General features: G+C 40.3%; 1 protein-coding gene and 1 long non-coding RNA gene across 4 annotated transcripts; both read left to right on the top strand.

The window, feature by feature from the left end:
- Window positions 1-235: 235 nt before the first annotated feature.
- Window positions 236-6,273, top strand: LOC105922463 (gastrula zinc finger protein XlCGF26.1). Its single transcript, XM_012858355.3, has 2 exons — window positions 236-616; window positions 4,197-6,273. Exon 2 carries the CDS (start codon window positions 4,260-4,262, stop codon window positions 5,886-5,888), a length of 1,629 nt encoding a protein of 542 aa, XP_012713809.2. The 5' UTR covers window positions 236-616; window positions 4,197-4,259; the 3' UTR covers window positions 5,889-6,273.
- A 4,154-nt stretch (window positions 6,274-10,427) lies between these two features.
- Window positions 10,428-16,780, top strand: LOC110367694. 3 transcript variants are annotated; one of them, XR_004929483.1, is made up of 4 exons: window positions 10,428-10,505; window positions 10,607-10,777; window positions 12,268-12,408; window positions 16,407-16,780. It is a non-coding gene; the product is annotated as an uncharacterized LOC110367694 (long non-coding RNA). The 3 variants fall into 3 exon arrangements; XR_004929482.1 differs by having other exon boundaries at window positions 12,268-12,425; XR_004929484.1 differs by lacking the exon at window positions 12,268-12,408.
- Window positions 16,781-16,835: the final 55 nt, after the last annotated feature.

Here is a 16,835-nt window from a genome sequence, read left to right as displayed (position 1 = left end):
TTATGTTTTATGTTCAGCGCAAGAATCCGACAGATCCTCCGGAGGAACAAAACGCATTTAGGCAGTTAATCTATTTTCCTGGTAGAGTGTAAAGTGTTGTCTCTTTAATTGTTAGACTACATGATTAGGCTGAATAACCCGGTGTAATCATTACTCTACAGTCGTGTTGGATTATTCAGTAACACAACACGACGACTGCCAAGGTGTACTTGAATGCATCAGCAGTGGTGAACGCTTTCATCACAACTGTGCAACAGCCTGGGCAGCAGAACTGGTTGGGAAACATCTTCATGCAGAAACTGGTTTCAACACAACTGCCTGTACCTGCTGCTAAGAACAGGAAGAAAATAAGGCACGTCTTCTAAAACAGCGTCCATTCCGAGCCCCGATAGTGTTTCAGCTTTCCTTTATCATGCATGATTCTGTTCAATCAACAGCAGCCCGAGGAGGACCAGTTAGCCTGTGAGCTAACCGAGAAGCTAACTCCTCAAAGGCGAGATGCAACCAGCTTCCTTTTAGTAAAAAGCCAAAAAAAGAACTTGGAGATTATTGGACATCTCTTGGACCCGGGACCATTCAAGACTTTTTCTCGGAGGACGAGAAACTGGTTTGACCGGTGAGAGAAGCTTGTCTTTTAAACTGTGGCAATAAATGCTAGCTAGCTGGATTGCTACGTTGACAGTCTCAGCTGCAGCGACATGTCAGCGCGTCCGCCATATTGAGAGGGGCAGCAACAGCCAACGAAGCGTTTAAGTGAGCGAATGAGCTGCGATTTTAGTGGGATGATTAAAATAAGTTAATTTTTTACATTCATAGCAAACTGTCCTAAAGATTGACACAGTTTTGCACATATTTTGTCAGCGCTGAAAACTGTTTAAGTGGACAAGAACCCTTGAAATGGACATATGCCTTAAAATCTGATTAACAATTAATAGGATCATCCTTCTTGATGGGCACTTCGCTGTCTTATGAAACAGTAAATAGATCAAAATGAACGCAAATTTTCTCCCCCAGTTTAAAAAAGAGTTGCTCCAATTTTTAGGACAGTAGTGAAGTAGTGAAGCTAACTGCTGTAAGGTCAGTAGAATTTGTCTTTGGCTTTTTATTTTTGTTGCTAAAGATCACTTTAACGAAGTAATCATCTGTAAATTGTTCATGTTTCCATGCTGCACAACTGCGAGTCAAAGGTAAGCATTTCTACCTCTGGCAGTCAATTTGTAAAATGCCACTTAATAGCTGTGAAACAATATTTTACCATGTATGCTGTCTATACAGCAATTAAATCCAAACTGGATGGATATAGCAGTCACCCTAAATTGCTAGTGGGGATTATATTTATCGTACTTTAGCCTGTTTACTCTTAATTTTATTTTATTTTAATACATTTTTCTCCTATAATTTAAGATGTTTTCTTCTTGATTCCGGAGCTTTTTGGCAACGTTTAATTTTCCTGTGGGGCTCAATAAAGTGATCTCTGATTCTAATTATCCTGGCATAAACTACCTTCTAACTCTGCTCAAGTTTTTAATGTCTGCCAAAGTTGAAGGGTCCAGTGACGTAGGCTGCGTCCGAAAACATCTACCGTATTTTTAACAAGGTGAACAGTGAATTAACGTGTCTTTGTGCATCTTTGTCGACATATAAGTCGCACCGGATTATAAGGCGCACTAAATCTATTACACTATTACACTAAATCTACACTGAAAGGGTGTAATATCACACCTCCATGTCCACAGCTCTCTATCCGTCTCTGTGGGGGGGACAGAGTAGCTGCACTACACTGCCCTGTTTCTAACATAAGGCCATAATAAACTTAACTTTTATATAACTAACTTACCAGGTTTATTGTTGCTAGCGCGTACTCCAGGCTGCCTAAAGGCTCCCACATACTCGGCGTACTTTGTTCATACTGTGAGCTTGACGGACTCCGTGCTGATTCTCTACGGACGCTTTACACTTCATAGTCCAGCATACTGTTGCCTACATTTATTGTAGCAAATTCCTACAATTCCCAGACTTCCTGCCAGTGGGACGAAGCGGCGAAACGGAGGGTAAAATGTGTGATTAGCTAGCTGACAGACTCCACCTGTCAGTGAGAACAGAGACGGACTGATGCTGCGTCCTGCAGACCGCCTGCTTGGAGCAACATAGAGTATCAGGCTCAGTGTCACATATGAAAACTGTTCATGTGAAGACTTCACTACTCGTTGATACAGTGTCAGAGCACTGCTTGCACCTCCACGCTCACATTCAGACCCAAATCTTGGAAGGAAGATATATTCCCCACAGCAGGTGTTCGCTTCAGCAAGTGGAGTCGTCGGTTAATCAAGTGTGACTATGAAGTTGTGTTGGTCAATTATAAACGCCCGAAATGGGCTGAGATCTACTGATCAACTTTAAAATGTTTCATAGAGAGAGAAATTTTACATGAAGTTAGATTTAAATTACAAGTCATGTTGGTAAAACATCTGGCGGTTGCTGTGAGAACGTGGTTGGGAGATCGATCTTGTGTGTTTAGGTTTTATGGTTGCCTGGTTGCACAATGAGTGGGGAGCTTTTTTTTTTCTCTACTTCAGTGCAGTTGTCTGATTATGGAGTCTTCTTTATTATGTGTGGAATACTTCTATGCTTTTAACAAGAGTTCAAGAGAGGTTGAGATTTGGGCTGGATTTTATTTTAGACGGGTGTTACCTTGTGTCTGGGCTGGAAACAGTCAGATCTGGCAACACAGTGTAGTGCTGTATCCATTCAATGAACTCAAAAGTGGAGCATAAGCATAAGTGCTGTGATAAACATGAGTACGGATGTCAGGCTGAACACTGACTGAAGTAAACATTCATACCAGGAGAGGTAACTACAGTCAGTAGTCAGTTCAGTCAAATCATACAGGCAGACTGGTTGAAACGTTTTCTGTCTATCCAGCAGATCGCATCGAGTCGTTGACTTGCAGTATTCACTTGAGCGTAGGGCCGTAGTGGACTGTCTCTGACCTTCTGTTGTTGACTTTGCAACAATCCCTCATACCAATCATGCATGTATTGAAAGTGGAAAGGAAAACTCCTCTTAACTGGAAGAAACCTCCTGCAGAAAGAGGCTCAGTGTGAGGCTCAGTCCTTGGTCCAATTTACTTTACTATATATATGCTTCCGATTGGCAAAATGATCAGACAGCATGGGATTAATTTCCACTGTTATGCTGATGACACTCAGCTATATTTATCCATAAATCCTGATGAATCCAATCAGTTACTTCGACTGCAGTCATGTCTTGATGACATCAAAAGCTGGATGACTTTAAATTTCCTGCATCTAAATTTTGACAAGACCGAAGTTGTAATCTTTGGGCCAGAGTCCTCAAAAATAAACTTCTTAATCAATCACTTAATCTGGATGGCATTAACCTGGCCTCTGGTAATAAAGTAAAAAATCTGCATGTTGTTTTTGACCAAGACATGTCATTTAAATCCCATATTAAACAGGTTTCCAGAGTTTCCTTTAATTTAAATTTTTTTTTAACAGATCCAAACCTTTGCTTGGAAGGTGATGTACGCACGTTTCAGGTCCCATTGTGTGCGTACGCAAGATTTCTAAATGAGAACCCGGGTCTGGTAAAACAGTAGAGGACGTGTAATCCTTTATAATTCATTTAGATTTCATTATTAGCAATGATAACCGCAAAGAAAGGAGTAAAGAACCAGTGTCAACATTTCCCAGAAAATACTTTATTAGATGTGTAAATAAGGTAAAAGCACATGTGTTGTTCACATTAAAAGAACATGTTAAAAACTGAACCTTACTGCTGTCTTACACATCAGAGGACAAGAGCAGTTTCTAGTAGGACGGATGATATAGTGACGTACACAAGCTTTAGAAATATGATCCCTGGTTTTAACTAGATTTAAATTATTTTTAGAGTAAACTAAGCATGAAACAAATCTGAAATATTGTTGGTGATACCATCAGAATTGTAATATTTTTAATTTCAAAACAACAGTTATGCTCCATCTTTATCATTTGCTGATATCTATATCAATACCTCAGATTTTCCTTATATAGTACATTTTTTGGCCATACTGCAGAACAAGAAATTGCTTTAAAGTCTTATTGGTTGGAAAAATATAAACTTTTAGGTTAACATTTTGCGTTTTTCTGAAATTTTAAAGGTCTTCTGTTTTTTTGTTTTTTTTTTTCCTTCAGGTCTTCTTGCCGGCGAGTTTGTTTCTACTGAGAAGATCTTCAGTCTTGACCACCAGCCACCAAATGTCCTGCAATAAAGAAGCAGAGAAGGAACCAGAACCCCAGCCAACAGTGACGATGAAAGGAGACCCAGAATCTCAATCAATTAAAGAAGAACAGGGGGAAATTTGCCTTTCTAAGGAGGAAGGGCAACTTTTAATCAAGCAGGAGATTGAAACCATTGTGGTGACTTCTGCCCATGAGAAAGTAGCCTGCAATGAACTAGAACAGCAGCAGACGACGGAGATCGACGAGAAACCAGAGCCGGTGCATTTTAAAGAAGATCCAGAATCAGTGCAGATCAAAAAAGAAGAGGAGGAGCTGGAGACTGCACAGGTTAAAGAGGAACAGGAGGATCTCTGCTCTAATCAGGATGAAGAGCAGCTGGTACTGAAGCCGGAGACGCTGTGGGCTCCTGCAGATGAGGACAGTAAACCAGAACCAAACAAAGACCGCCTTTTTTCTGCAAACTCCCCTAAAGCCGAGGACCAACCTCAACCAGAAAGCAACCAGAAAGAGTCTGGATCTGGTGGGAATAAAGATCCCAAACCAAGGAAGAGACGGAGTAAAAGGAAGCCGCATTCCTGTGAACTCTGCGGGGAAAGCTTCGCTCAGCTTAGATCCTTGGCGTCTCACCTGAGAACACACAAAGATGGGAAGCCTTTCACGTGTGCGACCTGCGGGAAAGGTTTCACCAAGCAGAGCAACCTGACCGTTCACATGAGAATTCATACGGGAGAGAAGCCCTATCCTTGTGAATTGTGCGATAAAACCTTCCGGACCACCAGTCAGTGGGCCTGCCACACCAAAATCCACATAACCGGGAAGCCTTTCCGGTGTGCCACCTGTGGAAAAACCTTTACCAAGCAAAACAACCTGACCAAACATGTAAGAGTTCACACGGGGGAGAAGCCCTATCCGTGTGAGCTGTGTGATAAATCCTTCAGAACCACGAGTCAACTGGCCAGCCACACCAGAACCCACACAGGCGAGAAGACCTGTTCCTGTCCGACTTGTGGCAAAGGCTTCTCCAGACGGTACGACTTGAACGTCCACATGAGAACTCACACAGGCGAGAAGCCCTTTTCCTGCCACATCTGTGGCGAGCGTTTTATCCGAAAGATCACCTTCAATTTCCACGTGCGAGCTCACACAGAAGGGAAGCCGTACACCTGCGAGGTCTGTGAATCCTCTTTCAATTATAGCTATGATCTGGCCCGTCACATGAGAATCCACACGGGGGAGAAGCCCTTCTCATGCCTGACCTGCGGAAAAACCTTCCGGGAGCGAAGTAGTTTAAACGGACACGTCAGAGTTCATACCGGCGAGAAGCCGTATGTCTGTTTAGCCTGTGGCAAAAGTTTTGCTCGGAAACATAACCTGACTATTCACATGAGAACGCACACAGGCGAGAAGCCGTATTCTTGTGACGTATGCGGGAGGTCTTTCACTGACCATACGATACTGATCAACCATGTAAGAAGCCACACAGGTGAAAAGTCTTTCTCGTGTCCTTATTGTGGAAAATGTTTCACCAAGAAATACACCTTGACTGTGCACATGAGGATCCACACAGGCGAGAAGCCGTTTGCCTGCCAGTCGTGCGGTGAGGCCTTCATCTCCAGAGGTAAACTAACAAAACATGTGTGCTGAATGAGTCTCTGTTTTGCACACATCAGCTGGAGAAATGAAGCCTTGTTGGACTATCAAAGGACAAAAGTTGGTCCATTTTGTGACTGAACCAATCAGTACTTGGAGTCACAGCACCACCTAGTGGACAAATATAAGCAAGGTTCCTATGCTGTCTGTAAAACTGAAGTTCTGATAATTTTTCCGGTATCAATCAGAGAATAAGGGGAAAAAAAGTGTATTAAGAAATATAAGATTATTTTCCCATCTTGGTTCTTATTGTCAATTTTCTAAAACACAAAGATCGTAGGTCACGTTCCCACTGCTGGTCGTAACGCTCAAATCCAATTTTCTTTTCTGAGATTTGATTTTTTTGCAAGGTCGTTCCCATTACTTTTAAAATTCAATTTTATTTTATTTATATAGCTCCAATTAACATGTCATCTCAAGGTTCTTTCCAAAGTCAGACTCCATCAGATCCTCCAGGTTGGTGAGAAAGTTTCCTCTCTAAGGAAACCCAGCAGGTTGCATCAAGTCTCTCCAAGCAGCATTCACTCCTCCTGAAAGAGCGTAGAGCCACAGTGGACAGTCGTCTGCATTGTTGATGGCTTTGCAGCAATCCCTCATACTGAGCATGCATGAAGCGACAGTGGAGAGGAAAACTCCCCTTTAACAGGGAGGAGAACCTCCAGCAGAACCAGAACCAGGCTCAGTGTGAACGCTCATCTGCCTCCACCCACTGGGGCTTAGAGAAGACAGAGCAGAGACACAGAAAGCTCAGAAGCTCACATTGACCCAGGAGTACTTTCTATGGTAGAGAAGACAGAGCAGAGACACAGAAAGCACAGAAGCTCACATTGACCCAGGAGTACTTTCTATGTTATATCTGCATTAAATGCGGCCTCTATCGGACTCCAGTGCTCCAAACTGACCCGCGTGCGCTAAAGAACAATATTAATGAATCCATGCAACCGGCTTTGGTCCAGCAAACATGGAAGAAAAAGCTTTTATAGGTTAAAGTGTACAACAGAAGCCATTTATTGTGTCAGCGGGTGCTGAGGGGCAAATAAAAAAGTACGACTCTGGGGTTTTACAAAAGGTTTGGCTGCATAGAGGTCTGTTGGGTTCATTCATAACTCATATCAGCAGTCCTGTGTATCACTTTGCAATATGGGTAGATTACGCTGCTCCAGTTAAAAAGGCTTAAATTCTCTTTACAAACAGGAATTAAAAGGTGCTTGACCAAAAGCCAATCAGATGGCACCGTTGTAAAATCCAAGTTAGGCATATTAAGTTATGAAAATGTTTTAAGTTACTCTTTTGTGAATTGGTTTATAATTAAATGAATTTTCTTGTCGCTGACATTGTTAGATGTATGTTTGAGAAATGTCACAATCCTGGCTCAGTCACAACGGGAGCAGGAAATGAACTGCAGCCTGAAGCAGAACGGAGCGTGTTTGCTGTGAAAGGGCCACAGATCTGGAATATTACACCTGCTCAACTGAAATCTCCTCCAGATCTGAACACATTTAACAGTAAAATCAAACAATGGTGCAAATCCAGCCTGTGAGCGTTAATCTAGTGTTTTATTGTTATTGGTTTGTGATTTTATTTTTTATGATTGATAAACGTTTTTTCATGTACTAGGGACCAGGTCTGCGAATTAGCACTTAGCTACATGACCTACGCACATGGCTTCAGTTATTGTAACAATGCTTCTTGCTCTATCAAATAAACTTGAAAGAAGGAAAAAAAAACAATACCATGGGATTTTGATGAGTGAAAACATCCGTGTGCAGGATTGTAAATGTTGCATAGCCATGCGAAACATCCTTCACCCAAACAGTTCCTATATGAGCGTCTGGAGTAAATGTTTTCATGAGGTCTAGAATCTGAGCAGTGCCATGGCAGGCGCTAATGCTAACTGCTATCATTGCTGCTGACGCAAAAAGAGACGTCAAAGACATTAAATCTGCATTTCTGGTTTCCACTAAAGTCACATTCCAAAAGATCAGATACGAATTAGATCAAATGTGACATGTAAAGATCAGATTTGGGTCAGATCTGAGCGTCCCCACTGGTTCTAAAACATCCAACATGCTCACCTGACCTGCAAAAAATCCAATTTGTGCCACATTTGCCTGCAGCGGGAACGAGGCCTTATTAACGTCTTTTACATTGACTTATAGTAATGGGTTTACTTAGATAATGATCAAACCTGGTTGAGATTTTAAACAGCGGTAAAATATTTCTGTAACACTGAAAAAAAAATGTCAGGAACTATTTTCAGTGTTTTAGTAAAACTAATACTTAGCAGTCTAAAGCACTTTTCCTTTACTCAGATGTCCAGAATGTACTGAAAACTGTCCGTTATTGACTATAAATACTGATTGTGTTAAACCGTGTAAGCTTATCTTTGTATTAAATAAAAAGACGTGCCGGATGGGATTGTGTTTTTATCTACAGTGACATAATACTTATGTACAAATGCTGTTAAAAGAATAGAAGCCATTTTTCTCATCTGTGTCCACATGTTGATCTAAATCCACCTCTGATTGGCTGATTAGTTCCCTAAAGGCGAATCCTTCCAACGCAGAGCTCAAGTGAAAGAAACAACTAAGGTTCATGGTAATACTGGTGACACTGCACAGCGTTTATCAAATTCAGTTCATCTTGTTTACATAGCAGCTTATTCACAGTTCACAACACATCATCTCAAGAGACACTTTACAAAGTCAGTTCTGTCGCCTCATCCAGACAGATTGGTTAAAACCCAGCAGACTGCATCGAATCACTGACTTGCAGAATTCACTCCTCCCGGATGAGCGTAGAGCCATGGTGGACAGTTGCTGGCATTGTGTCATTGACTTTGCAGCAATCCCTCAAACCGAGCATGCGTGTAGCGACAGTGGAGAGGAAAACTGCAGCAGAACCAGGCTCGGTGTTTGAGAAGACAGAGCAGAGACACAAAAAGCACAGAATCTTACATTGATCCAGGAACACTTTCTATGTGGGAGAAGAGTGAAAGCGTGAAGGAACTACCAGGCTCTTTAGTTGCTTCATCCAGGAAATATGCTCAGCTAAGCAGATTGGCTCTGAGCCGGTTTTCAGGTCATAGGATGAAAGAGTCACAGCTCAGCCGGTGCATACGTGTCATTGGCAAGGACCCACTTTTGATCAGGGCTGGAAGATATAGAAAAAAAGCATATAGATAAAATAGAAAACATACTGATCGATATCAATAATTATCAACAAATTCACATATTTTAAGTGCAGCCCTGGCCATTTTAGGCTGTTGGAGATCTATTGTTAGATACAGAACACTTTGTGTTCTTATCTTTTATAAAAACACTAAGTTTTTATAAAAGATAAGAACGCGTGCTCTCTGAACTCTTTGAAGGGGGCGGAGCTTGGTGATGGAGGTTCCTGGGTCTGCGTTGTGATTGGCCGGGAGGATGTAATTACTGTAATATTAACCTACATGATAGAACGCATAAGGAAGGAAAACTGTTATTCTATTGAACTTTTTATTGACTCTTTTTTTTCCTATCAATATATGTGGATTGATCGATATATATTGTTATTGAATTATGGTCCAGCCCTACTATGATCATCATAAAATAGAGCTTCCTTTTTTCTTTTCAACACGCTGTAGTCTGGGAACAGCAGCATTCTCCGATTATAGAATAATTTATCGCTCTATCTAGCGACCACCCCTGACCACCACCTGGTGGCACCATTGGCTAAGGTAACTTGTACGCGCCTTATTGCTGTACTATATTGCATATTGCGTACTATCTCAAGTTCTAAAAGTAAGCTGGATTTTTTCCACTGTTTAACTTGAATATTTCATCTTGCTTTTTACCTGAATATACCGTATCATCAATAATTGTGCAATATTTGGTATTTGCTTATTACTTTTATTCTTGGGGTGTAAATTACCTTTACATGTCTGTGTCTTTGTGACTGTCATGGCCGTATTTCCCCATTGTGAGACTATAGAGGTGTTTCTTATCTTAACTTTCTGTGCCCAACACTGATCATGTGGCAGAGTCCAGGGACTTCAACCGGCATACAGATCATGGAGGCACTCGTTCGGGTTGATATCTCTTTTCAAAATGTAAGCGTGGTCATTGGGCCAAGTCTATCATCTGTAGGAGACATGAAGCTGTTTGCAGCAGTAGCTCAGCTGATTCACTCTCCAGGTAATCACAGCTAAACAGAAGGTAATGTGTATAATAGAGTCTATAACACTACAGAAGGGTTTATCCTTTTATTGTTTTTTTTTTGTTTGTTTTTTAAAAAAGCAGGAGTTTTTCCACTGTTTATCTTGAATATTTAATCTTTTTTTTACCTGGATATACCATATTATCAATAATTGTGTAATATTTGGTATTTGTTTATTACTTTTATTCTTGGGGTGTGAATTAATTTTGCAAAGCTTTGTCCCCCCGGGTAAACAGCTAAACAAAAGGTAAAATGTATAATACAGGCTTTATAACACTACAGAAGTGATCTTTTTTTGTTGTTTTTTTGTTTTGTCATTCTATTGGTGAACCAGTAGTTGGCAGTAAAGCTAATTTTCAGTCGGGTTGCTTTTACCAGCGGGATGATTAAGCAGATGCGTTCAAGGATTGAAAGGTTGGTGCTCTTCTGTTCATCATGAGGGAAACTAAACATCATCTCTCCTAAGTGCAGATGTTATCTGTAGCCTGCCTTTAATGCAGATTCCTCTTTCTTAGCACCTAAAAGAGCCTGAGAGAGGCCAGTTAGCCTCCGAGCTAACTGGGAAGCTAACTCCGAGGACAAGAAGCGACCAGGTTCCTGTTAAAAGCAAATGGTCTTCCCACTGATGCTATTGGATACTGGGTTGTTTCCAGCTTTTTTCCGAGGAACAGGGGCGAGTTTGGCCGGTAAGAGAACCACCATGTACGAACTGAGACTGGCTAACTGCTGTCTGAGCAGTAACGGGACGTCAGCCCCTCCGCCATATTGGAGAGGGAAATAAAAACGCTTGTGATCCTTACAGTGAACGTAAAACCAAGTGTTTTCAAAGTCCTATTTTATAGATTTTTTTTAATTTGGTGTTTAGTTGTGTAAGCAGTAGAATGTGATTTTTCTTTTAAAAAATGTATTGTTATATTAACATAAAATAACGCAAGGGACTGGAAAGGCATCGAAACACAGCTGAAACAGCATTTACATTTCATCTGGGAGAAGATTGACACTGAAAACGAACTGAAAGTTATTATATTTGACTTCGAATTAATGCAACATTGTAACCATCAATTAAATTGAAAATCTAAATTTGTTTTAGTTGCATTTCAAGTTATCAAACATTGAAACAATGATACAGTTGAATGTATCGGTTCAACTTTCAAATTGGTGCAATTTGACATATATTTTTTGCAAAAACTTCAAATATAATTGAAATCTAAATAAGTTTTGTCCATATTCACAGTTTCTATGTAACATCAGTATTTTGACAGTGGAAGTTATGAAAAATCTTCCTTGCAAAATCAAATCACATTTTATGTGTATCATACCATACCATAAAATACTAACAAAATAAATAATTGAATCGAAAATTTTGGTAGTTATCAGTCATAATTAACAGTATGTAGGGATGCATTATCAGTTATTATGTGGCCTATAAAGTCTCTGACCATTAGCCTCTTTTACAGTAGCATATGTGTAAGGTGTGGACGGTATGACTTAAAATTCATATCATGGTATAAATGGTATAAATTGAATCCTTTCACAGTAACAGCAAATATTGTAGTTTAAATGTAAGATTGAAAATTATTATAAAAATAATTTAATTTAGCAGAAAACAATTGTCATAGTCAAACCCAGCACTTTTGCTTTAAAATAGTGCAAATGAACACGACAAAAGTACAAAAGAATTTTCATATATTGCAAAACAGTTTGAACAACAAACAAAAACATTTCTCAATTCTTTTAAAATATCATAATAAATTGGATGTTATAAACAGTACTTCAAGTAAGAGGTTTTCTGTAAGAAATTTGGCAAAGAAAAACAATGAAAAGGTCCTGAAATCCAAAATGGCACGAAAGATACCAAACACTAAATTTTCCACATCTTTAACGCAGAAATAAAATGTGTATTCTCAATGACTATTTCAAATACAGAGGACAGACTTTTGTTCTGTAGCCTAAAAGTGTCACTGAATACTCAGTTTCTCAGGTTGCAGTTGCAGATATTTTAAGAGAAACTCTCACAGTACGTTTACCATATTTTCAGTTAAGAAACAACAAATGGCAGCGTATTTCAAATAAAACACTGACCTGTGGTTGTCAACGAGGTTTTTTTTCCAAAAAAGCAAAAAGGTTACCAAACCAATTTTTAACGTCTTAAAGAACACAATCATTGTGCTCCTAGGTTTGTTCTTACCGGAGACCTGGCTTCAGCTCCAGCAGCAGACGAAAGCAATTCCCCATAGGAAGAAGGTTCAATTCATCTGTTTTGTGATCCATGGATGTGGGTTTGGAGAGAACCCTGATGGCCAGAGAGGCTCTTAAGGTCAATTTCTGAGTTTGGTCAGTATTCAGTTTTAGATTTGCAACGTTTCACAAGCAATTCAAAAAACTTTTATTGTAAATCTTTGGCCTTAAGAAGTCTTAAACATGTCCAGGGTCACCATACTGTGTCATTATAAATATTAGAATTGTAACTTGTGTCCAAATAGAAGCCATTTGTTGAAATTTAGAAAAATCTAAGCCTTTTTGTGCTTTGATAAAACTAGAAGAATTAAAACTGGAACAGCCAACAGATTGCTGCAAGAAGGTTTCTCATATGACATTCAGCTCTAGAAGCACAACAGAAACTCTGCTGCTGGAGCTTCTCTAAAGAATTGATATCAGAAGGCGTTCCACATGTTGTGATGCAATAAGTGGCGTCCTCACAACACGTAACTGTGAAGTTCAAGAGCCAGCAAACAAAAAGAAAGAGGTCTTCAACCAAGGCTTAGTTTTCTTGTTTCTCCAGAGCTTCTTTTAGTTGTGCTTCTTTTTCCAGTTTTTAGAAAAGACAAGATTTTCTCAAGGTAGAAGCGTGTAGGACACGTTTAGTGTATATATGAGCAAATATGTCAAAGATACAATACAATACAACTTTATTGATAAAGCACTTTAAAACAACACTGTTGACCAGAGTGCTGTACACCTACTAAAATGCAGAAATACCCTTGTCAGCTCTAGCAAGCAGAATTACAATAAAACTACAGTAGTTTTCAGACCATAAACTGCACTGGATGAATGAATGCACTTCTAGTTTAGACATTACAGTCAGGCAGTCTGGTAGACAGCTCAGGGGTCCTATCAGGTAGTGACACAGGGGACCGTAATGCTTCTAATTTCCATTTAGCGGAGCGCACTGGAGTGCTGATTTTGCCGAAAAACTGAAGTCACTGGCCGCCATCTTGCTCCTCCCTACTCTCACAGAATCCCACAGGATTTGGTTGCAACAACAAGCAGTTTTCTGGCTGTGTGAAAAAGTTTCATAGGTAATTCTACAGTCAGTGGATGTACTAACACTATCAACTACTAGGAAATTAGGTGCTGAAATATTTTACATGTTATTCATATATATATATATATATATATATATATATATATATATATATATATATATATATATATATATATATATCTCATGCAAAATATTTCAGCACATGACTTTCTCAGTACTTGATAGTGTTCGTACATCCACTGAAAACATAAAAGTATATGGCATTTTACATTTTAAAGGTTTTAAGCCCCCCCTGAACATGAGAAAACCTTCGTTATTCGATGCACATATTCCCTAGTTACTGGGGGGGAAATAGGGAGTACCAATATGGCGGCTGGTGGCTTCAAAGCGACTCGTTCTAACAGCGGGCTATTAGCACTCCAGTGTATAATAGAGATCAGTGGCGGAGCGGCTTTGTCGTACTTACACATTTTAACAAATTTTTGAGCCCATTGTACCACATAAAATCAGTCAGAAAGCACAACGGTGATCATAGATAAGGCGCACCATAAATTTTTGAGAAAACCGAAGGATTTTAGGTGCGACGACAGGGGACAACGACTGAAAACATTCGCTCACCTCTCAACTTCCTGTTTGGCTTCGGCACAACCAGCAGTAGCTGATCGGCAGTCCTGAGTGAGCATTAGGGAGCTTACCTTTGAATCAGGTTGGACAGATTCTGAGGGGCAAGACCATTTAAAATCAATCCGGAAGACCATTGCTGTAATTTAAACAAGTCATAATAAAAGCATGAATTAACATCTGAAGATGAAAGACAGGTGTGTGGTGGGGGCGCTCATCAGCCCATGGGAAGTACATACAAACCTGACAAAGGCGAGATGTCTCACTTTCATTAGATCTCAAAACCTAAACATTTAATTTACTTAAACTAGTTTTTAACTATGAGTTTATTTATCACCTTATTTTTGTAACTTAATAACATCATGAATCTATTGCTGTCTTTCAACACAAGGCAGCAGCCAGCACTTTCTCAGGCAAGTAGAGAAACTTTAAGTAACAGACGGTATGAATACAAGACGGGGAGCCATTCAAATAACTCCTGTCAATATCTGCACTACACTGACGGCCCGATACTTTCAATTGGAGCTAATATTATTCCTGTTTAATGGGTCCTAAAGGAATTTTGAAATAAAGAAGGAAATCTTTATTCGTCATTAAACAGTACATTCCACGCCCGGGGCCCGGAGTCTGCGTGGTTCGTACCGCGTACTTGCAGACTTCTCAGAGCACAAGCACACTACTCTAACCACTAGGCAACCCCTCTCCCTACCCCGTATCTTTTCTGTGAAAAATATTCTGTACAGTGGCTTGCAAAAGTATGCATGCCCCTTGAATTTTTCCACATATTGTCGCATTAAAACCACAACCATAAATATATTTATTGGAATTCAGTCATTAACAACCATCAGGCAACTTCTGAAGGCAATTGCTTGCAATCAGAGAAGTTGGGGGTGAATACTTTTGCACACTGCACATTTCAGTTTTTTTATTTAAAAAATGTTTTAAATCATGTAGACCACTTCACAATGGTAAACCACTTTGTCTTGGTCAGAATCAGAATCAGATATACTTTAATAATCCAAGAGGGAAATTGCTGTTTCAGTACCATCACCATTACATAAACATCACAAACATTTCAGGGGAGGAGTTCACTGAGGCCGTGCTGCCAAGGACAATACTGTGTCCACAAGGCGCTGCCCTTGATCTGTTGAAGGAAGATTACAACAACATGGGGGAAAGGGAGGGAGAAAAAAAGACAGATGCTTGACAATTTATGCTCTCACAAATAAAGAGTCAAACAACCGACAAAAAAAACCCTCATAGCACGAAAAGCACAAATAACACAAGACACATATAGCAGAAGGTAAACATTTGAGACTAGTCGCGTGTAAGTTCATCAGTTTATATGAGCATCAGTTATGTGTGACTGTTTGGGTGAAAGTGTTTATATCTCCGTGAACACTCTCCAGAGGCCATTGTCCTTGATGTTATCAGCCGGCCAACAGTTCAGAAAAAGCATCCACAGGTGTCAGGGAGGGAGGAGGGAGCAGGGGAGAGTTCTGAGCATTCTCCGCCATAACAATCCAGGAGTTGAGATAGGGAGGGCATAGACCAAATATGTTATTTGTTATGATGGCAAGCTGCACTGCCTTTCCTGTCAGCTTTAAGTCATTGTGCTGGCTCCAAATGGTAAATCCAATTTTCCGAATTATTGGGCTTTTCCGCGCCTCACTTCCAGATTTTATCCCATCTCCCTTTGAGTTCAACCACCAAAGCCAGTCTACGTTCCAGCACATCCAGCTTTTCGGCTCTGCTCCTTCACCTTCCAGGTTTGTCCGTTCACAGCCATAGTAAGCGCGTCATTTGCAGCCGGCAGCCTGATCAAGGCCAAATGGCTACCGACATCTGCTGTATTTGCTGATACTTCAAAAATCCACAAAAAACAATAAGTAGAAATCCAAGTATCCTGAATCCAAATGTAAACGTTTCAAACGTCCAGGAATGATAAAGTCGAAAGACACACCGTCCCTAAATTCCATCCAAGAATTTAGGGTGTATCCCACAAAACGAGTCAAATCAGGACCGGACGGGTCCCCCTTTCGTTGCCTACCTGTCGAAAAAAAATGTATCAATAGCATTGAGAGTCCAGCTTACCAGATCCATGTTTTTCAGAGTTCGGTTGATATGAAGAAAGTGCTCAGAAAGACAAGACAAGACATAGCAAAGCAGGAGAGGGGGATGGGTGGGGTGGTGAAAGCTGCAGAGGAGAGAAAAGACACGACCGACCTCGAAGAGAGACAGAACAGAAAGGAAGGGAGACAGAACAGAACATTCCAATAAAATATATTTATGTTTATGGTGGTGATAAAAATGTGACTAAATGTGGAAAAGTTCAGGCAGTATGAATACTTTTGCGAGCCACTGTATGTTTTGCTTTTTCTTCAAACTTCACATCAAACTTGATGTTCTCCTGTTCTCCTCTCCCTTAGGCTATTCCATCACATTAAGACGTTCCTAATGATCAACATCTATCGGCCACAAAGAATCAAATCCTATTGAGATGGAACCAGAACCCCAGCAGTTGGCAGAGATCAAAGAAACAACAGACCCATTTAAAGAGGAACGTGTTGAACTGTCCATCTTTCAGGCTGGAAAACGTCTTTTAGTGAAGCAGGAGACCAGCAGCTTCATGGTGATTCCTGTCTATGAGAACCTACTGGACACTGAACCAGAACTGCAGCAGATGACTGCAACTAAAGAAACCATGCAGGCTAAAAAGGAACCAGAAACTGTACGGATTAAAGAGGAACAGGAAGAACCAGAACCTGAACAGATTAAACAGGAACAGGAGGAACCAGAACAGCTTAAAGAGGAACAGGAGGAACCAGAACCTAAACAGATTAAAGAGGAACAGGAGG

The sequence above is a fragment of the Fundulus heteroclitus genome, unplaced genomic scaffold, assembly GCF_011125445.2.
Source record: "Fundulus heteroclitus isolate FHET01 unplaced genomic scaffold, MU-UCD_Fhet_4.1 scaffold_46, whole genome shotgun sequence".
In the NCBI taxonomy this organism is placed as follows: domain Eukaryota; kingdom Metazoa; phylum Chordata; class Actinopteri; order Cyprinodontiformes; family Fundulidae; genus Fundulus; species Fundulus heteroclitus.
The sequence above is the reverse complement of the archived record's forward strand: the minus strand, read 5'-3'. Positions and strand labels throughout refer to the sequence as shown.